We start from the raw sequence: 23,156 nt of genomic DNA on the forward strand, positions 1-23,156 counted from the left end.
ACAGACGCCGCTTTTATAATATTTCATGGATTTTGGTGAATTCTCTAATTTAGGTCAATGCTATTTTGCAAACTGAAGATTGTTAAATCCGCATTTCGCAATTTTTTCAATCTAAGATTCTGTTATAAAGAGGGAATTATATTTAATGTTTAAAGTTGCTTTTAAAAAACTATATGCGCAGCTTCTTGTGAAAAAAACACACACACACACACACCTTAGTTGAGCTTCAGTGATTCTGCTTTGCTTTGAATCTTGTAGAAAACGAAATTTCTAATTACAATTAAACATCATGTGTCTTTATCAACCGTAATCATACCATTACAAACAAACCGTGCAAACTAACGTTCTAACCATTCTGTGTCAAATAAAAAGGAGAAAGCGGTGACCGCGTATTTCGAAACTAATGGCACATTCAGCTGCCCTCGCCTATATTATATTATATTAAGAAATTCATGTATGGCTGTATTTACCTTCTGTCCTCTCAATCAGAATAAGATTAGGTTCACCCTCGAATAGAGAAAGTCAGAAACAAGGAACCAGGAGATGTAGAACATACCAAGCTAACGGAGCAATTAGCAGTCGATCTCTCAGTCAGTTTTTTAGTGTCTAAAGTAGAGTCGTCGTTCAAGCATGCTATGAAATCACTAGGAGCTTCGAACCTCTTTGAGGAAAGAAGCACATTTGCATGTCAATTTGTTTTCCCGCGTGGTCAGTGTTGAGTTTCACATTACCTGACTTGTAATTGTCAAGGAAATTGAAGAATAAGAAATGTTTATTTTTCTGAACAAAGCATCAGTAGCAGCTGAAAAGACGTCGAAGTTAAGAAAAACCTCATGTTAATGAAAATTAAGTCACTGCGAACTACGAGATTAAACATTGTAATTTACAAAGGTCACATTTCATTACATTGAAATCAAGCTACGATGGCCTAAGAACAAGAGCTTATTGTAACCTGAGCCTGCTTCGATAGCAACATTTTTAAAGTGTTCCCTCATTTTAAAAGTATACATTGCTTTATAAAGAAAAACTAACCGCCCACTTTAGGGAGCTGAATCAGCCGATTTCAAGTGCTTTTCATGTGATGACATATATTCACACAATTAGAAAGCAAATACATGCTCCCATGTTATGATAGTTTTTTAAACAAGAATCCATCTATAAGAAAATACGTCAAGTGCCGTTGCAAAAAACTTTAAGTGCGGTCAGTACCTTCTGTAATTGAAGCTCAGGCCAATACGCGGTTGCTTAGCGGCCCCTTATGGCAGAACCTAAATAATTTGTTAGATTTCTTACTTTGCCTCTGCTGCCATTCTGAGTGATTTATGGGGAACAACAAAACATTCAAATCGCCACAGTACTGGAAGATTTGGGAAAATACTTGATCCCCCCCTCTTCCTGCTTTTAACGTGTAACACGTTGTTTGCTTCTTATATTCTGACACGTCTGTGTGTTTATTTTTAGGTTTGACGGGGCGTGTGAAATTCATGGCAAAAGTTTAAAACGTGAACTCAAAACGTTGTTTTACTTTTTGTGTAGCGTAAATTGCCTGAGCTTAGAAAGTAATTTATCGATTTACTTACACCTACCCCTAGGGAAAAAATATTCTCGTCCGCTCGTCCTGAGAATAGTACTTCATCCAGCTGAAATAGTCAAATGTAACTTTTTTAATTACTGTTGTTTTTGTTGAGCTTTATATGTAAGCTTCTGATCGACTGGCTGCGAGTGGGAAAATGTTTAGAAATAAGCCAGCGATTTCGCCGCTAGTTTCTACGTTGCGGTAGGTAATACACTAGGTTCAGAATAAACGGAGAGGGCTTTAGGGCAGCACGTCAGTTTGATCAAACTGCTGACTGATTGGGAAAAAAAGATAGTATGAAATTTCCAGAATGATTGGGAATCAAACGTTCTAGTGGATACATCATTTACAACTCCTCAGCAAGCTCTTTCCTAAGGTTTTGTTTATCTCCGCTCGGCACAGGAGCGAACGAAGACTTGGAATGAGATTGGCCCACGCGCCACCTGCTGTAAGAAAATTGTTGAGTTGATTTGTTTTTTAGTTGAATACTGTTGCCAGCCGTTCTTGATATTCGGTGAACAAAAACACATAGCTCAGTGTTTATAATTTAAAACACCTCTAGTTAACAAATGGAGTTCGAGAGAGATCTGAACGGTGTCACTGGCCAACTATTTGAATTAGACAGAAACGCAATAACATAACTTGAAAAGCCTTTGGGCGGGCTCTCATGGATCAGCCTTTTTAGTTTGGTTTGTTTGTTTTGAGTTTTTCGAGCTCTATTGCTAAAAACAAGCTTCAGTTGGTTGAGTTGATCACCTTTTCAATCCGCGCTATCGAAAGGTTGATATAGTCGAACTTTTCCAATAGAACAATGAACAGTTTTCAGTCGAAACTCTTAATCAATATGCAACAATCGCTTAAACCAATCCAACCGTAAAAGAACGAGAAAACACTTAACCAACTCAACCAACCTAAAAAACTTTATTCCAGTTAAACACGGCCAAATAGCTGTTACACTAAACACTTCAACCAAATCAACCGAATCAAGTTCCATTTGCAATGATTGGTCCAAAAGATCGACTTTGACAGCATATGCTGTTAAACGCCACAGAAAATACTCCGATATACCGAATGTAGCGGGAGGTTGCAGATTGACAAACACTTGGTAGCCACCGAATATTCTAATGCTGTGGCTTCAAAGGGCGGAAGTGAAGAGAACACCGGAAACGTTTGTGGACAAAACAGTTACTGGAAAGCAAACATCACGGTCAGTGTTTCGGACCCATTTAAGAGAATACCTCGATTGCGTGTGGTTATAAGCGCGTGAAAATTATACCTATAGATACAATTTATCACCGCAGAATTTTTAAAATAATTCAAAACAATCGTGATATTTCTCCACAGGTGAAAAATCACTTAAGTGTTCCTTGATAAACCAACTCTGGTGGGTGGCTACTAAGTCCTTTGTTAGAACTCGGTCACGTGACGTTTGACCAATAGAGAGTCGACAGCTCTCGGTAAAGGTCTTTAGCCTGACAATTTGTTACTTTCGTTAGAAAAGACACCATGAATCGACCACCCCCTAATCTATAGCAATCATGACCGTCATCCATTATTCATTCAAAGGAACAATCAATAGAATGTAGCTCATTTCAAATATGTCCTAATGGCCGTTGGGTTTTTTCGTACTGTTATCCGATCCTGCAAAAGGACTTAATAATCTCTACCATGGTGATTTGCGCTAATCAATTAGTAGCAAGTTCGCAAGGTAAGATCACATCCATCCATTCGATTCCGAGAAACTTCCATCTTTCTATGGCTTTGATATGAAAATTTTACAAGTCCATTGTACCATTCATTTTATATCCAAGTTAAACACTAACCTGGTTAATTTGACGTTTGAATGTCTTTAAAACAACTTAAATCGAACTTCGTTATCTATTGGTAGAAATAGAGATGAATAGGTGTTTAGTTGTCCATCTGAAATCACGTTAAAGTGGCAATGAAGAGGCGATGAATCCCTCCAGGTTAAGTAATAATATTTAATGAGATTCGTCTCAGGAAAGCAACCCAAATAACTAACCATTGCATTAAAGACGATGTGTAATGTTCCACGAATTTTAAAACCATGCAATTAAATTTCACAGGAGTGAGCTGATCAACAGACTCCAAGAGGGACATCATGAGAGACATCGTTCATATTCAGGTTGGACAGTGCGGGAACCAGATAAGTTCCAAGGTATTTTTAACACGTATTTGTAGCAATTGTCAGGTGAAACCCGGACCAATGGTTGTAGTATTGCAGGAAATGCAGCTAATCCAGTTCAAATGTTAGAAATTAAACGCGCTTTGCAGTTGTTTTCCTACACAGGATTGGGCAAAGTCACCGCAGAAAATAAAGTTTAGATATTACACATCTATGATTACGTAGCTATGATTATTGTTATCGAGTTTTATTTACTAGATTTCAATCCATCTCAGTTGTACTCTAGCACAAAGATATTGCTTTTGCGGTTTAAAAAAAAAAGTTTGCAAGTATGTAGCCCAGCAAGACTAATTTAGAATTGCACGGTTTGTTTGACAGTAAAACAGATTTCCCGGCATAAGCTCCATAAAAAAACGCATATTTATTTATTCATGTTGGGACACGCTTTGACGCTTACCCGATATATACTATATCAGCAGAGCAATACACTGAAAGCATTCGAGCAAACGTTTGGAGTTTAGAACATGTTTAAGTCATGGTCAGTGTGTTTTAGTGCGGTAGTTCTTTGTCAATTAAACGCAAATTACCGTTGCGGGAGGGTTCACGGAGCCTTAGACACAATTTAAGTGAGGCTTGCGAAAGGGAACGTAGTTCACACAGAAAAATAGACAGTGTTTACAGTTTATGAGTGCTTCGAGGTGAGCCAAGCTTTCGTTAAGTTCTTCAAATTAGCAAGACAATTTTTAAATGCGCCCTAAACGAACTTAGGCTGCAATGTCATGGAATTTTCCTTTAGACCACCTGCCAAAAGGAAAGCAGGTCTCTAATTTAAAAGCTGTGGTAAAAACCTTGGCTTTTGTTCTATCGAACTGAAAATGACCAAGTAAAATCAAGGCGGAAACAAACTTCAAAATAATGTCGCTAATGACAAACAAATAGAAATTCATTCAGTACCGTTTACGTGATTGTAAAAAGATTTAAAGAACACAACTTTGACATTTCCGCAGCCTTAAAGAATGAATTCTTCGACTTAACTACAAGATAACAAGATAAAGACACGGTCACCCGTAGCAAGGCGGTTGATAATTTACCTGCCAAAGGCCTTTTGAAACTAACCGAAATGACAAGATCCGGTCTTACTGAAATCATTTTTACTTAAAAGCGTTTGTCAGATTTCTGCCTCAGCTCATGTAGAACTTATTCAATTTTAGTTACTAAGAAAGTCCTCATTAAAAACCGTACGTGAAATCAATTTTCCAGCTGTAAGAGTGTAGCATAAAAGAATAATTTAACGGTCTATAGTTGCAAATAATGAGAAGAGACGTTGCTTCATTGCTAATAAATGACAGAAATGTCGAACACTGTAGGGAATGGAATGGAGTCCGTAATTTATACAATTTTAAATATGGAAAAAAAATTAAGTGCAAAAGGCATTTCCAAGTCCTGGGAAAAGCTCAGGCATACCATTAGTTTGTTTCTTTGGCTAGCTCCAAAAATACCTATTTTATAATTTCTCCGAATCTAGTTTTGGGAAATGATCTCGGATGAACATGGCATAACACCAGATGGATACTACACGGGAAAATCTCCAAATCAACAGGACAGACTCAACGTTTACTTTAACGAAACAGCGGGTGAGTTGTACTTGAAATAACATTGCATGACTGCGTGTTGTTGACCGATTTCAAGTTTACATCCTTCCATACATGTCCATGATCAAAGATTAAAAGATATTTTGATGACATTTCAAAGGCTGAGTAACTGTTATATCACATGTTATCTACCGCACTGATTGGCTATTTTGAGCGGAGGTTGTCCATCAATACCTACTAAAAGTTCGCGAAAGTTTTATACAAAGCTTAAATTTTTAACAGCTGTCAAAAATCTACGCTCGTACTCTAGTTGGCTATTTGCTGAGTTAGTATATAAAACAATCTCAGTGTCGTTAAATAGACAACATTGTGCGATATTGTGTCATATATCCACCTTTGTTTTTACCTTTACATTTAACGTGAGTTTTTAATACTAGCGTGGAAAGATAAATACAACGCCAATCATCGAACGCATGTTAAAAGAACTCTTTTATATAAAAAAAGTCATTTTCTTGTAGATGGCAGGTACATCCCAAGGGCAGCATGCCTGGACCTGGAGCCAGGCTCGATAGACTCGCTCCGTTCCTCAAAGTACGGAGGACTGTTCAGCCCTGACAACTGCATATGTGGTGAGTTAAACAGGGAGTAAAGGGACTACTTATTGGAACAAGGACTAAAGGTGGGGGAAGTGCCTGGAGTGGGTAAGACGGGAAGTAGGATTCCCAAGGTGCCGGGAACTGCAAGAAATTGAGGCGGGGGCGGGGGGGGGGGGGGGGAGGGCGAAGTTGGCACCGATTGCCTAACATTTTACACTAGAAACAATGTTGCGTGCGTTGTTGAGGCATCCCTTATTTTAATCATTCTTAGTAGCCAAACAATAATGGCTTCCGTTTCAAGAACTGGAGTATCTTATACTTTTCCACGTGTTTGTATTTTCCACACTTCCTTAGAGCTCATCAAAATAGTGCTGGGCAAATTATACAAGTAACCATCAGATTGGGAGTTTGCCAATAGTCCTAAAAACTAATGATTTGATTGCATGCATTGCTCATTTTAACTGAAACAAACTTTGTCACCCCGGATGCAGGTCAGAGCAGCGCAGCCAACAACTGGGCCAAGGGATTTTACACAGAAGGTTCCGAACTCTTGGAATCTGGAATGGACTGCATTCGAAAACTAGCGGAATTCTGCGATTGTGTCCAGGGTTTCCAAGTAGCTCATTCACTGGGAGGGGGAACTGGCTCTGGTCTCGGTTCACTTTTAATGTCAAAAATTCGCGAAGAATACCCGGATAGACTGCTAAGCAGTTTCTGCGTGCTGCCGTCACCACGAGTGTCAGAGACAGTGACTGAGCCTTACAACGCAACACTAAGCTTTCATCATCTTGTGGACATTGCAGATGCTGCTATTTGTATCGATAATGACGCTTTGTATCATATCTGTTCGAACATTTTAAAACTGAAGACGCCAACTTATAGCGAATTGAACAAATTAGTAGCCACTACCATGGCAGGAGTTACCACGTCGCTTCGCTATCCTGGCCAGGTAAGTTTCCTATCAAAATTCTTCATAAGCTTTAGCAAAGCCCTTCTGTCCCAGTGTCATATAGCAAAAAAAGTTTGTCTCAAAAGATGCGTTTTCGCGAAAGCACTTTAATTCACAGACTTTGACCTTCTCCCTCAAATAAAGACGCATTTATTATAGTTAAAAGATAATACATTTCCATACTTTGCATTCTGGAGTTTCTTTTTAGAAAGCTACGAACTACTACAAGAGCAAAAGTAAATATTAGGTAGCAATTAACTGGGCCGTAGCCAGAAAACAATTATGACTGAGACAATGTCCATGGTTAAATTCTCTTCTTATAGGTAGTTAGCAGTTTTATTACTTTCCACTTCAAAAAAGAAACTTCAGAAACGAAAAACTGACTGAGGCAAATGCGTCGGTTTGCCTCACACTGGCTATGGCCCTGATTAAAGACAATGTCTAAACCGGCCCTACAAGCTAGCTTATTGATTCCAACTTGGGATTACATTACATTTTATAAGTACCACCAAATAAACATAAAATAAGCGTCAATAGACTTACCGACAATTTGATCTCCACAGCTAAACGCAGACCTCAGAAAACTCTCAGTAAACATGGTCCCATTTCCTCGCCTTCATTTCTTTATACCGTCTCACGCGCCTCTTATCAGCCAGCAATCACAAGGGTATAGGTCATATGGCATTTCGGAGCTCACCAGCAGCATGTTTGGACCTCAAAACATGATGGTAGCCTGTGACCCACGTCAGGGGAGGTATCTCACTGCTGCAGCTATGTTCAGAGGTCAGCTCGCCATGAGAGAGGTGGAGGAAACTATCTCCGAAATGCAAAATGCGCACTCGTCTTCTTTTGTGGAGTGGATTCCGAATAACATGAAAACAGCCGTGTGTAATGTGCCACCGAAAGGACAAAAAACATCCGCTACCTTTCTATACAACAGCACCGCTATACAAGAGGCGTTCAAAAGATTCACAGACCAGTTTTCGGCCATGTTCAGAAGACGAGCTTTTCTCCATTGGTATACGACTGAAGGCATGGATGTTATGGAGTTTACTGAGGTATTGTTTAATAATAACTTCTTTAGCTGGACTTGTTTCTTCCCTCGGTTTTGCGAAAATCGCTTTTCAGCAGAATTTTAGTTATTCAGTTTTTCGATGAATAAGTGAAGAAAACGTATGTTTTTGTCGTAGAACGTTGTCATTTCTTAATCGAACGGGAAAATTCGCAAAAATGATTTCCATAATTTGGATCCACATTGACAAATGAAAGGGAAACCAGTCGCATTGATTTTCTACTTCGCAAAGCGTCGAATCGTGGCCGGAGCATCGAATGGGTTTCTTCGCTAACTCTCTGTCGAGTTTTGCAGTTGCAGAGTTAATTCGATGAAGAATTGAAAGTGCTTCGGTATTATTGACCAAAAAAATTCATTTCGGATTCAGCCCGCTTGTGAAATAAAAAAATGTCTGTGATGACCATTTCTACACCGATCAATAGAAAACTGAAAAAAGCTACGCTTGACACTTCTCGCTTTCAATACGGTGAATGATCATGAAAGTGCTCAAACTTAAAATCTTTCATGGCGTGAGACGAAAATGTGTTAAATAACACAGTTCCTTTGTGGTTTTGTTTGTTAAATTTAATTGAGTTTTAAGGAGGAACTACAAAATAAATGACAAACTGACCTTTCTCCATTCATGTCTTCGAGACGAACTGGTAAATGCTCCAATTTTTCTGGCCTTTTTTATCAGAGTCCTTCAGTTTGTCTCCAACATTCAAGCGTCAAAACAGGTGTACTCCCAGTTAGAGTAACATTCATTTGAAACAGACCGTAATACTTGAGGAAAAACGAAGCAAAAGGTCCAAAAGAGTGAGATGTTTGTACGAACAAAAGTAGGCAAAGACAGTTTTCAGAAGTTGTTACGCAACGCTACGCAACAAATACGATTTTCCCGCCTTTCCGCGCGCTGCGCACTGATGTGCTCATGACAAAACAGGCTCTCCTATTGGTTATCTTGGAAGTTCAATAAGACCTTCTCTCTGATTGGCTTAATATAAAATTCCCGGATGGCCACCGGAAGGGCGTGCACCTAGTGAAATTTTTCCATGGTTTCTTTACCCTCAAAACTATTTACAAACAGCAAAATTTTTAAAAGTGATTTCACGGTGAAAATAATAAACTTCAAATCTTGTTTTTCAGGCGGACTCCAACATGAATGACCTCATTGCCGAGTATCAGCAATACGAGGAAGCAGGATTGCATGACGTCATCTACGATGAAGGCGAATACGAAGAGCTTGTAGATTTCTCCAGTGACGGGTCAAATAACATGTAAAAGAAAGAAGTTATCAGCGTGTTACCTAGTTCAACTTATTATCTCGCAATTAAACTATCATCTAAATGAAATTAAGGGATATCTATGTCTCACCGTTGAGTTCTAAGTATAAATATGAATTCAACCGAATTATTATTGAATTCTTAATAGTGAGCTCGAAATTGAATTTAAAAATAACTGCATGCTCCGATCAAGGTAACTAGATGTTTTCGTTATGAGCAATTTTTGTGATGCTTTTAATTTTGCCTCTAAGAAGTCCGGGACTTGATTTAGTTTTAATCCAAACCACTTCTTGCAATATTTTTACGATTGAGCTATTACTGGAAGTAAAAATGAGAGAAAAACAATGGAACATTTTTTCCAGAAACTATTAGAATTTACTGATAAAGGGGAAATGTACGAGAGATTGCTAAAAGAAACGTATTGTGGTGGAACCTAAAAATATTCCACAATTAGCTGATGTTATAGTGATATAACTTTATTTTATTTTGTATTTATCGGTGATTTTTTAATTTGTATTTGTTCGGCTAAAAATTATGAGCTGCCCATAAATGTAAATATTGCAAGTGAATTGCAGTTTTTGCGAAACAATCCGCAAATTCAAGTAAATTATGTAATTGCAAAAAATTCTATTATTCGAATCCGTCTATTGATGTTGTTTTTCGCAAAGGAGTTAGTTAAGCAATGAATGAAATTTTGAATTAATCCTTTAATTAAATTGTAGCAAATTAAGTAGAATACTCTTTTATAGTGTATTAACATAGAAAGAATCCATGTTGATAGAAGATGTTTATTCAGAGCAGGACTATCTTTCATTCGACGAGTTGTAATAGAAATCCGCAAACCTGATTGGTTCTCCCATTGTTATCTATTTAACAATTATATATGTCGAATTATTCTCGCATTTTGATTGGTTATTATCATTTTTTTTTTGTTTCTTTATTATATAAAACAGATCGATAAAATATTGCCGTGCGTCTGCTCAGTAACAGATCACCGAAGACGTCAAAATGAGGTAAGAACACCAGTGACACTCGGCAATCGCCTAATGTGCCACTTTTTTGTTCTTCCACATTTTGACGTCATCTGTCATCAGCTACTGAACAGACGCCCGGCAACATGGAATCTATTTCTTAAATACAACGTGATTGCGCGCACGCAGTCCTCGAGGGGGAAAATTTGTCTTATTTTGAAATACACAAAATTATAAGTTTGGAAAGGAACCTTTTAGACTCCACGAAAACAATTAGACTCCTCGCCCTCGGTTTCTCGGAGCAATAGTCAACTCGGCTGCGCCTCATTATACTATTCGCTCACAGAAAACTCGGGTTCGAGGTCCAGTTAAGTGACACATACAAGCTAACAAAGTACCATCATATATGTTGGCCTCAAGAATATAAGTATTCAGGTCAGCTAAGGAATCTCGCCGCAAAGAAATCCCATACCTTTTACAAAATATTCAGTAATTATTATTTTCATGAGGATTAAGCTGATAGAGTAATATTTAACAAAAATAATGCAAAATAAAAATATTGATGAAATAAATGTTTATCGGGTATTTTCTTTCCAGAAAACAATATTCAACTTAGAAATTACTAAGTTGTGATTGGTAATTTGTTACATGGTTTATACTGTTTGCAAGCCCATACTTCTTATTACCCTCTGAAAATTGTTTCAGTTGCAAGCTAATTCAAGTCCAATACCGAGAATACGAAAAGTGTCTATTATACACACGTGTGACAGAGGAGTATCCATGCAAGGTAACCATGGTGAATGACGTTCAATGAGGGAAAAAAATTGTAACTCGCAGCCATGACAACATGTTCTTACTGTTTCAGTAAGAGACCTTAATGTTCATAAGTCCCAAAGAACCCAGAAATGTAAAGCCCAATATAATGACAAGTTGACAATAAAGAGGGAGTGCATATTACTTTAAAAAATACCTTTTATTCTGATACCATATGCAAGGTACAACATAATACACTGTTTCTTTTTTCAACACAATTTGAACCCTTCTATTTTACAGAGGTCCAATTTTAAATATTTCAATAATTACAATTCCATTCATTGTGTGTAGCCATTTAATCAATTTGAAGGCTTTTAAACACAAGTCAGGACCTTAACATAAATATTTCTATAACTGAATCTAATTCCAGTCTTGTGTATTTTATTACATACCCCTATGCACTTGACTACAAACCCTATGACAAAGAAAAATTTTCTAGAAGTGTTTCTTGATATATTTCTACACATTTTTAATATGAATGAATCCCCTCACCTAATAAGGAAAAATTTAACGTCCAGTGCATTGTTGAGTAAAATTAACACGCAGGAATAATTAAGAACAGAAAATACATAGAGAGGCACATGGCACAGCTGATAACTTGTAACACTTCTCAAGTGTTCTTAAAAGCAGGAAAGTGCCTTAAATTGAACTCAACAATGCACAAGGTGACTATTTTGACTACATTCCTTATACAAATGTCCAAGAAACTACTTGACCTCAAACTCGTAAGGTGGGCCACGTTCATTATAACTTCAGTTGATAAAACATGCACGTGAGGGACATTACATCCTTTACAGCACTATAATGAACTCGAACTGACCAATCATGTGTACAACTCATTGAACATTTTATAACAGTAAATAAATAATGCTACAAAAGAACAAAATGCAATTCACAGCATGATTTTAGTGAAGTAACAATTCAGTGTATCAATTGTAAGTTGGTTTTGATCTATTAAACAGCTACCAGTCAAGAGTGACCAGCACTCAGCAAGAAATGATAAAAAAGAGAGGACATAATCAGAAAATAAATTTCTTTAAAATTTATTTATGCACCCAAGCAATAGTAGACAAAAACATGGAACATATTCTTCTTATACTCATACAATGTATAATACCATTTAGAATCTTACATAAAACTAAAATCTTGTAGAAACAATAGGACATTAGAACATTTTTCTCAAAGCGAGTCTTAATGCCTATCCTTTCATATGAAAATGAGATTTCATTGACTCGCAAATTAAACTCTTTTTCATATGAATGATTGTGAACCAGGCCTCGCTTTGATAGAGAAGCTTAAGGCAAATTGGAAGTGGGCTATTATGCTGCGATAAAGAACTGAGACATAAAATTGAGAACTCCCAATACAACAATGGAAGAATGCATTACAGCACTCAGCCCAGACAGCTTGCCTTTTCGTTTCTGAATTATCATGTACACAATGCATGGAAGCGAGTAGTTGTATGCCAGTCCACTCAATGATCCCACATACCTGAGGATGACACAACAAAAGGGTTTTAAAAATACTGCTGTGTGAAATTGAGATGTACTCTATTTCTCCTCAAAATATCAAAGACAAGCAGGCAAGTGATGGGAATTACAAATGTTGCAAGATAACACTGAAATTAGCTGTAAAATAGGATTACAGTTCCACCTTAAATATAGAAAGTTTGAAACTCAACATGTAATTAATATTAAATTTCCAAATAACTTGCAAACTATGTATTTATCCACTACCATTAGTCTACCTTATAATGTTGCCAACATGTGGATAAAAAACTGCACAAAGAACACAGGCCATTATAAGTACTAAGTTCAGGATGAAAACATGAAGAAAGCTGTGAATGGAAAAGAAAAACATGCTCTGTGAGAAAAAAAAAGAAAGTACAGTTGAAGCTTTTCTTGTGACCACTGTCGTAATCTACATGCTCCCCATCCTCACGCAACCCCGTTTTCTATTGCAGGTAAATTTCTAACTAAATTTTCAAGTGAGCAAAAACCCTTGTAATAGCCTGCAATTTCCATTTCAGAACTTTTGGTGACCCTTCACAATATTATTATTTAGCTTTCATGTGAAAGGCTGTGAAATGTAAAAAAATACCCCTAATTTCAAAGCAGTGACATACAACAGGCCACAGGAAGACCACCTATGACGATGGAAGACCTGTGACCTTTTTGCACTCAACCACCCTTTGATATCATGAAGTGTAGGTTAGGACTATGCTCAAGGCTAGTAGCCTATCAGGCTGGAGCTTGACTAGGAGCCTGGGGTGACTAGGAGTATTTCTATCCCCTCTGAATTGAACGCTTCACAAGGCTACCCCCAAAGAAAAAAAGCTCAGTAAAAAACAAGAACAAGAAGAACAAAACACGATAACCCCAGCCCATGCTTGAGCTCAAACCGCATGATCTGGAGTCCAGCATGCTGACAATTGGGCCTCTGTGTCTCCAACTAAAGTATACGGCAGCAATAAGGAGAATAAACTCAGTTCTAAAGTCCCCCAGTGCAAGTAAAAGAAAACTTCCAACCAACTCACCTGGGATAAATTTTGTCAAAGAAATATAACATGAACTGTACACGTGTAATATACAGTATCAGAGGGAAGACGGTAGTTAGTTGAAACAAAAGAAAGAGCCTTGCTACAAATGCCATCACATCTGGTGCAGGGATATTGTCCAGAAGAACCTAGACAAACAGAAATAAAACAATCTTTCAGTCACTGGTAATGCAATTCATAACTAATAATACAAACTTTAATAATGTACAACTTAGATTTGTAGTTTCCAAGTTCAGCTATTTCTTCATAAAATTCATCTCTAACAGCTAACATGTTGTCTATGCTGTGGTCTAAATTTGCTTTGCTTTAAAATTTCTAAGCCAAGTTTGAGTTTTAGTTTCCTCTCTAAACTGTAGATTCTATTTGATTTAAACCAGACTGGTTTGAAAACTTTCAACAATGAAATTTTGCGTATTTTTAATCTTGAGCTCAGTGATGGGTTGTCATAGTCGTCCTTAGCTCATGTCCGAGCACCAGTTTCTTCTAACAGTATGGTCTCCTCTTCTTTGATGACCTCGGAGGTGGCTTAGCAGGCCAATCCTCGCTTAGAATTTGCATGGGCAGTGAGGACATGGGAGGGTGGGCAGTGGATGAGGGGCTGCAAGGCAGCGTTTTACAGTACACAGTACACCAATCACTACTGTCTGTATTTCACCACAAGCAGTGGTAGTGATGGTTGTGTGTATTCGTTAGTTTTAGTTTTTGACAGCCTGTTGTGAAGTTTAGTTCTTTTTTGGGAGGAATACCCATTTATACATCTGGGTGGAACAAATTTGCATTTGGAAATGGAATAACAACTTGTTTAAATTTAAGCATATGGTATGAAAACAACTGTATGAAAACAAGTATTAGTGTACCTGCTGAATACAAGATTTTTCTCTTGGAAAAGTAATGAAAAACAGCACACCAACAAGTGTATATGTTAAAGCTACCAAGCAGAATGCTATACTGAGGTCTCGTACCTGAAAAATGGGAAATCATTGTCAACATTGTTTGATGAAAAAATGGTCAGCACAGAATTTCAGTTTCCATCTCTGCTAACCATAGGTATATGGGCACCTACAGACTTGGGGGGAGAGGGGGGGACGGCAGTGGGCATGTGATCTTTTTGTCTCCCAAAAAATTGCACAATGCCCAAAGGTGTCAGTGTTGAAATTGGGATACTAATTAGTGCCCTAAAATTGCGTGAAGAACAATGACATTCACAATTCTCACATCTAAAAAACAGTTATAATTTTGAAACTTGGCATACTCTATGACTTCTGTAGACATCGCACCCAATCTAGTCAAATCAGAAACCATGATCTGGCACGAATGTTAGCCATGAGCTACAGCAGATGCCAGTAACTGATGTGGAATAATGAGCATTTTGCCTGAAAAATTTCAAAATTGCCAAAATTGGGGGGACTGCAGACCCCCTGGTGCACAAGGCAGAATGCTGCTAACTTCAGTTACAAATGAACATGCCTTGCAGGACTACTCACATTATTTTCAGGGTGTTCCTGGCTGCGCATTATTGAAAGGATGCAGTTGTGAATAAAGTAAGCCAAAGTTAGAATTCCAGTCAGGGCTGGGAAACCATCCTTGAACACTAGAATAATATGGAAAATTGAAAAAGATGAGTTAAAAATCTCCCAGTCAACTGAAAAAAAAATCATACGTTCACTATATCTTACTGGGTATGTTTCCATGACTAAAATCCATGTGAACTCCCCATATGCTGGCTTTAGTGATGATGAAGACAATTATGTACATGACTGATAAAGTACCTGTGTGCAAAGAAATTACAAAAATATTAATAATTAAAATTTTCTAGGAGACTTAAAAACTGACTAAAATGTTTACTCTCATTACTACATACCAACTAAATGCCATAATAACAACAATAACAATAGCATTTATTACTTATATTCGACTTTTCCTAAAAAAAATAGTCAAACGAGCGTTACAATTTATTAGATAAATTCTTACAAATTACAAATTGAGAATAATAGTTATTTCAATTTAAGTCAGTTCTGACAGTTTGGAGGAATATCAAAACAGTATCTCCTAGCCAGCCTGTTTTTTTTTTCTATTGTCTTAACTTAATATTTAATTTAATAATAAATGGCTGATGACATACTGTACCTTTTAACATATTTGTAATGTAAATTTAAGGAGAAACGAGGTGTTGATCTTTCAAAGCCCAGAAACATGGACTTGAGTCAGAGTGGATTACATTATTTTTCAGAAAATTTGACTAGCTTTATTGAGGTGGCAAATAGTCCCTCAAAAAATATTTCCTGCCTTTTAAGTTTTAGTCAAATATCGCAGGTCTTAGCATCATCTAGAATTTTTCACAATGCCTTCTCAGAGTCCTGGTTACTTCTGCAAGACTGAGACAGTATTGGACCCATAGAAAAGGTATAGGTATTGCCATCTCAAAGTATTGAATTTACCATTTGTCATCCCTAGATGACCAAATATTTAGCTCACCTAAAGAGTTGAATTTTGTGAAGAATGTTGGTGACTTGACACTACTCAGTGGAAAGAGGATAACAATTAAAAAGAATGGTACAGTGTATTGGAGTTTCCAGAACTTGAAGAAGCTTGATGTGTCAGCTCTTACTAAGCTATCTTCCGTACTTGACGATGATTTATCACCATCGGGGCAAAGCGCTGAAAAGAAAAAAGAATTCAAGTAGACCACCTTGTTAGCTCATAACTGCCAAGTATCACTGATACCTAAGTTATGCTGACTGAAAAATCTTAATCTCCCCCAACCCAGGACTACAGTCCATCTATTGCCTAGCCTTAACCAAGGCACTTTTGAAAAACATGTTTAACTAGAACTGATGCAACAAAAAGAACTTCTCGACATGTAAATGTACTTCGTCTGAATTCTTAATTTCAAAAAGATTTTAAGTATATGCCTCCATGATGTAATATCAGGTTTGTTCGCAGCCTGTAAATTACTTATCATAACAATTCAATATTATATAGCCCCAAAAAAACATGCACTGAATGAGTGACTGAATAAAAGGATAGACCAATCAACTGAGATATACAGTGAAATCCTTCCTTACAGGCAGTGTCCCCATTAATGCGGCCACCTCGTTAATATGGCCATATTTTTGTGGCCCATTGGTGACTGGATTTAAGGAGTTCCACTGTTCTGTCTCCAAATCTCTTCTCTTAAACCTAGATATAAATGCACAGCATATTCCACAGATCAAAGGGGCTCAATCACACATTGAATTAAGAAGCATCCAAGTCTGTTGGGTGCACTTTGAGTACAATTATAAAATAATTACCTCCCAAATGGTGTGTGGCATTTGAAGAATTCAGTGACATGGGAACTGAATAGGCATGATGTATGCTCTCTGAAAACAAGCAAATACCAATTTTTTGAATAAATTAAATACTTTGTCATAAAGTCACTAAGTAATAAATATCTCCGTCTGAGTTGCAACTTTATACTTGGCTCTGTGATTACTATCTCGGATCATTGATCACTGACAGTAATTCACTGCTTAGAGGACCAGGTTCAGAATTATGATTGACACAAATTGTTTTATATGGTGTTTAAAAAGAAATGACTTCACATCAATGTCATGCTCTGTAGTTTTCATTTTGAGTGGTGACAAAAATTAATTAAAAGCATTTTTTCTGCGCAGACAAATGATTCTGGGAGAAAAGTGTAGTAAGTAAATACACATAATTTTTTTTTATGATAATACTTTCAGTTGTTGTCTACAACATGTCATTAGCAAATACATGTATGAAAAAAGTTTCAGTTGTTTAGGCAACTTGAAGGGAAAATGACCACATTTATGTAATGCTATGTATCTGTGGAAAAGATGATCAAGAATCTGTTTCTGGTCATTTCATGGCACTAACTAAATTCCATTTAATTTACATTGCATGCTGAAGAAGGTCAGTAGCTTCAGGAAAATATTCCGTACCTTCAATGTATTTTCCAGAATTGAAGAGGAAATTGCTCATAAGAACCCAAAAGACAATGGCAGATCCCGCAATAGCAGCCAATGAAAACAACACTGCAATGAGCTCTCCAGGCTTACCAAGGTACTTTTTACAGATGTCAGAAAATTCTAAAAGCTCACCACGCTTTGCTGGAGAAAGAGAGAATTAAACTTGTCATCAAATACTGGTGCACTGGAATTCTCTCCCATTATTATTAAGTTTTTAATGAAATACCAATGAATTGGCCTAGCCACAAAAATGTAGCTTCTGAGAGTAACAATTAAAACCAAATTTTAATAACTGGGATGGCTTTCTTGTCCCGTCTACATTACTGTACCTACATGTATTTAATTAAATTAACACTTCTTTTAAGGCAAATAAACAATGTTGATGATGTTAATGATGACGAAAGGAAGACGATGACAAATCTTGTGATGGTGATGATAACGTATAATGCACTAATTTTAATACTATAATACATGAATATGAAGAGTTTGAAAGCTTTAGTATGCTACTTTTAAAGACCTTCAACTTCCCTGTATTGTATATGTATTGGCAGTCTTGGTGTTTTTCCCACAAGATTGCAAAGTGTTATGTAACATTGCAAAAATCTTGCTGTTTTTTCCTGATTTCCATCATCCCAAGGGGGTAGTCCCATTTCCTTTCCTCTTTTCTTTCACCTTCCAAACAGTTCCCATCCCCACCACTCCTAAGTTCCCTCCGCCTTTCACAATCCAGCTCCAACTGTTTGGAGTTTGTGCTGGAGTCTCCCCATATAGAACTTTGTTTTGTACCATCAGGCTTTCAGCTAACAATTGTACCTGTCTCTTCAGCACATTTGAGTATCAAGTAACAACTGTAAAGACAAATCCCAGCCATCAATATCAAAAGAATGATAGCAAGAGTAAAACCAGCCTGCAAAATGAAATGAATTGATTAATGTCTGGTACTAACAACATAAAGCATTTGCTCAAACTTTATTTAAAAAAATCACTTTGAATTCACAAATCCAATGGAGACTCATCTTTAATCATTCAATCGCTGTCTTTATGAGTAAATAACTGAATTGAAGAAACTCAGCTCTGGATATATTGCCAGACAAGAGGTTAGGACTGACCGATTTGCATAATATTTATCTATCTAAAAAAAAAAACTGTTTCAAAGATCTAACACAAAGAGTTCAAATTATACTGTCTGGACTTCACAGAGTATTGACTGAGATATACAGACCTGATTGATTGCCCATGGAATGCTCAACAGTGATGTGCCCATCATAGTGTTCCAAATTGAAAAACTAAACAGCAAAAAAAAAAAAAAAATTAATAATATCAACCAAGGCATCAATAAAATGTTGCTATTTTGTAGCTAAAAACCGAATCATCTTCAGCTGATGACTCATTAATGCTGAATCATTGCACTAGGTGCCTCTAACAACTTGAGATCCCCTGACAGTCCCAACCTTTTAAATATTGATCTTGTGGAGTCCAATACACTGACAGAACTAAACATTTTGGCCAAAGCACGCGGCCTTCATCTCAACACCATACCAATTAAACATGAATGAATGAAATTATAGTAGAAAACCAATAAGCAATGAATTCCTTAATAACAAAGCCACTAGTATGCCCCTGATTTATTGTTCAAACCAGATGCTTTTGTTTATAATGAACACACATTTACCCATCTCTCAACACTTTGCTATTAGAAATAATCAACATTCACCATAGAAGATAAATCCTGCCACTAAATTAAATAAACATGCCTCAAAAAGTTTACTAACATTGTCACAAGGCTGCTTTGTTTCTCATCGCTTTCTTTAGGTATAATGAGAAATAACTGAGATGGGAGCATGTGACTTGGAATTATCTAAGACAGAAGACAGCAACAAATAGTAAAACTAAAAATATAAGATTTTACTTTGCCAAACTGGTGTCTGAACTCAGGAAAATTTTATAGTTCAAACACAAGGTACTGTAATACATGTATCAACTGCAGACTTTCTAATCTTTCACTACAACAAGATTTTTCCTCTGAGAACAAAGAAGTAATGACTGCCAACAGTAAGTCATTTCCTAGATGCATTGATAATGTGGATCATGTGTACTAAAGGCATCTGCGTTCGAGTGTTGATCAATACTCCATCGACACCTCAGTTGGTACTTGTTCCACACTAAGCTGACATCTACAGTCAGTTGAGAGTCAACTAATTTTTGATTGATGCATCTGAGTCTGTTGACATGGCCGACTACTGACTTACTGTTGACTGAGTCTCAATCGAGATGTTGATTGAGTGTCAATGGAGTGATGACCAAGTATCGACCAGGATGTCAATGGAGTGTTCATTGAGATGCTGATCGAGGGTCGATTGAGGGTATCAATCACTCCACTGCCGAATGCCTTTAGCAGCCATGATCTGATAGATAAATGTTATAATGCTATCAATAACTGTTATTATCAAAATTTATTGTAAGTTATTCTTTCCTTACCAAGTTATGTCTGGACAGTCTTGAAATGTATCTATAGCGACTGAATTTTGCTGCCATGTCCGCATCGTGTGATGTTACAATTGGACTTTTTAGCGTGTTATAATGAAATGGTTTTCTCTTTGGAAATTGATTCTGTGACTCCACATCAACAGAGCTTCTCCTTGAATTTCCATTAACTGTACTATTATCATCTTGGTTCCTGGAGCTTAAATAATTATAATTAAGAAACAAGAGTTAGAAAGTGAAGAACAGCAATGATTAACGCAATGATAATTTATCTGAATGTTAAATGCATTATAATTATAATTATAATACACCAAGCAGAGCACCATTCTCATAGGAACCCAGGAATTGGTTTCTCATGGTCAACATGGCTTGCGGTATTGCTTTTGGGTGCGTACGCACGACGATGATGACGACAATGAAGTGGCACAACATGGTGGTGATGCTCTAGCTAATAGGTCAACTGAGGCATGCAGCCTTTACAGTATACATCTTTGATATTGGACATCCATGTTATGGTCAATCGACACCTGTCAAAACAAGGTATCTGCTGACCAGTACCACATGAGCATATTGTGGGCTCAAATCTAGTGCTCATTGAGTTCACATGTTGTTTTTTAAGTTGACTGCTACCCAGGTACTGTTTTTCAATTGGATCACAGGCTCAAGTCAGATTAACTTATTGTAATAAGGAGCTCCACTTTAAATAAGCCTTGGCTAAATCTATATATTATTAATAATGCATTTAATAATAAATGTTTAATTTATAATTTTCGAGCACTTAAAAATTCGCTTTCTAAAATCAATTAATGGTCAGTTGACCAGTTCATTATAACAAGACTCTAAGATAAGTTTTAAAGGAAGATTGTCCATGGGAAATTGAACCAGGCCAATTGACACGTGCCTCACCAGATCATCATGGGTTCTATGAAGATAAATTCATTAGCTCAGATCTATAACCAACTTTGTCAGGTTTTTGAACTTGTGTCCCTTTCTCAATTGGAGTACTGTAATACTGTAGCTTAACAATCTACTTGCCAACTTGAATGTTTCACTCAGGAAAAAGCCAATCAAAGGCCTTGTTTACAGCAATATCAAGCCACTGGGTTGTTTGAAAGGTGGATAATGCTATCCACTGGATAAATCACTATCCAGTGGATAGGGTAGTTTGTTTTGTCAACACTTATTCACGGGATAGTGTTATCCATCTTTCAAATAACTGACACCTGATTTATCAGTTTTTTTTTGCTGAATTTGGATATGGTGACTACCTGTTATTTGTGCCGTTTTGGTAAATATTTTCAGCCGCATATCAGATGTGGATATTTTGCCCTGACCATGTCTTGGCAAAAATTACGAAATACGGCTTGACCGAACTTGCCTGATATGCCACCAAATGCACCAAAAAACAAGGATTAGGAAAAAATAGCACTCTAGTTAACCTTAATAGTTTCAGTTAGTAAGCCTAAACAACTTTGGTTAATTTTAGCATGCTGGTTAGCTTGAATAGTGCTCTGGTTAACCTGAATTGCACTGGATCAAGAATGATTGGCTTTTCAATTATTGAATGGGTAACACAATATATTGCAAAATTTCAATTCACTGGAAGCCACCTTCTAGCGGTGATTCACGAGATCGCGATTTGCTCATGCACATGAACCAAGTGATCTGGGTTCAATTTCACCTCTGCCCTTTATGTACTTAACATGATTCCCTCCCTTTTCACTTTGATAAGAAGAACAACACAATCTAGGTGTCTAGAGCCATTAGACTATAAAGTCACTGGATCGCAGGTTAAGCTTTCGCCTAACTTTGACAATCTCAGAAATTTTTGTTGGCCTGTTGGCGGCGTCTAGAACAATCTATTAAGCTAAGTACATGCACAAGTTCATTGCGATACATATGTCGACTTAAATGTCCAAATATTAAACAGATTATCAGCCTAAAAGCTTTTCTCTTTTGAAAAAAGCTGCGTGCAACCTCCGAATTGATTTCAAGTTAGGAGTCAAGGCATCAGGAAAAAAATTGCTAAATGGTTACGTTACAAGCTTACACCGGCTTACAGCACGAAAGCCAAGCTAAACTTTCAAAATATTTGAAATTTAACGCAATTCTACCTCGAATTGCTTGAAACACTAAACCTGTCCTTGCTTCCATGGTTTGGACCTCCTTGTACAGAGAGAAGAGGAGAATTTTCGTCTGTCATCCCAACTACAGAATCGTCTAAGTCTTCCATGACGGATGTTCATTCACTTGTTTCACTTTGGAGGAGTGAGGACTGGTCAAACTTGGTCAAACTATTTGTCAGGCTACTCCCGGTTAACCAACCGCAGAAGCTTCCGCCGGATGGGCGAGAGCAATTTTCGCCCCAAAACACAACGCGAAAAGAGTGAAAGAAAGCAATTGCGTTATCAACTGAGGTCACACCTCAGCTTCAGCAATATGTTTCAGTAACTAAGCATTTTATTCAATTATGAAATAAACGACGTCATTGCCACATCATGTGCTGTAACTAGCACTACCTCATCACAGCCTTAGCACGCCTCACGCCGCACGAGCAATTCGTCACGTTATGTCAGTTTCGCGGCAAAAACAAGAGTCAATCCTCCCTTCAAGGCAGGATTATTAGCAAGGCTGTTTCCCATCTTGTCTACAGCGCAGTGATCCCGGAATGGGCACCTAGACATCGCCCATTCTGATATGTTTTGGTGAAAAACGGCCCTGTGAGAGAATAGAAGTAAACTGACCGGCGCAGGAAAACTTCATCCCTGAGACTCTCAATCCAAACCATCCTGCATGGTTTATTTTGTCCATTACACTCAGTTTTTTTAACCATGATGTTTTCCTTCCAAATTCGCTTTTAGAAATTGGAAGCTTGACTTAAATCCGGACCTCTTTACATTCCTCACCGTGCCATCCACAACTTGTTTTTCATTACTGTAAAGTGATTGATCTCAATCTTATGGAAGTCTGCGATCACGCTCTACTCCCCCCCCCCCCCCCCCCCCCCCTCTAGTGTTTTGTTTTCGCCCTCAAGCACCATTTTCTGGCTTTTCGCTGTGGCGCGCAAGCGAGTTTACCAACAACATGAGGATCTTGAGCTTCACAACTCACATCCCCGGCCCAAACACTAGAGCTAAGTCACATGACCTCAATCTCAATTACACTGA

General features: G+C 37.4%; 3 protein-coding genes across 5 annotated transcripts in view; 1 reads left to right on the plus strand and 2 right to left on the minus strand.

Annotated features, from left to right (window-relative positions):
• The window catches only part of LOC149113574 (gamma-glutamylcyclotransferase-like), a 146,318-nt gene that overhangs the window by 6,299 nt on the left and 116,863 nt on the right, over window positions 1–23,156 (minus strand). The gene's annotated exons all lie outside the window — the stretch shown is intronic.
• Window positions 3,133–10,736, plus strand: LOC110069439 (tubulin beta chain-like). 3 transcript variants are annotated; one of them, XM_020776960.2, is made up of 7 exons: window positions 3,133–3,284; window positions 3,664–3,755; window positions 5,248–5,356; window positions 5,833–5,943; window positions 6,402–6,859; window positions 7,423–7,917; window positions 9,057–10,736. In XM_020776960.2, exons 2-7 carry the CDS (start codon window positions 3,699–3,701, stop codon window positions 9,189–9,191), a joined length of 1,365 nt encoding a protein of 454 aa, XP_020632619.2. In that variant the 5' UTR covers window positions 3,133–3,284; window positions 3,664–3,698; the 3' UTR covers window positions 9,192–10,736. The 3 variants fall into 3 exon arrangements, with proteins under 3 accessions (XP_020632619.2, XP_089142257.1, XP_020632620.2); XM_089286131.1 differs by lacking the exon at window positions 3,133–3,284 and adding an exon at window positions 3,377–3,543; XM_020776961.2 differs by lacking the exon at window positions 3,133–3,284 and having other exon boundaries at window positions 3,574–3,755.
• LOC110069440 (neutral amino acid transporter 9-like) lies at window positions 11,119–22,978 on the minus strand. The gene is made up of 14 exons (XM_089286130.1): window positions 22,104–22,978; window positions 19,984–20,188; window positions 19,278–19,363; window positions 18,728–18,791; window positions 18,319–18,412; window positions 17,479–17,646; window positions 16,828–16,896; window positions 16,010–16,192; window positions 15,211–15,303; window positions 15,019–15,125; window positions 14,392–14,496; window positions 13,514–13,662; window positions 12,725–12,814; window positions 11,119–12,468 (listed from the first exon to the last, which is right to left on the minus strand). Exons 1-14 carry the CDS (start codon window positions 22,220–22,222, stop codon window positions 12,297–12,299), a joined length of 1,704 nt encoding a protein of 567 aa, XP_089142256.1. The 5' UTR covers window positions 22,223–22,978; the 3' UTR covers window positions 11,119–12,296.

This window comes from Orbicella faveolata, unplaced genomic scaffold (assembly GCF_042242905.1).
Source record: "Orbicella faveolata isolate gen_17 unplaced genomic scaffold, um_ofav_v1 contig_14, whole genome shotgun sequence".
NCBI classification, from domain to species: domain Eukaryota; kingdom Metazoa; phylum Cnidaria; class Anthozoa; order Scleractinia; family Merulinidae; genus Orbicella; species Orbicella faveolata.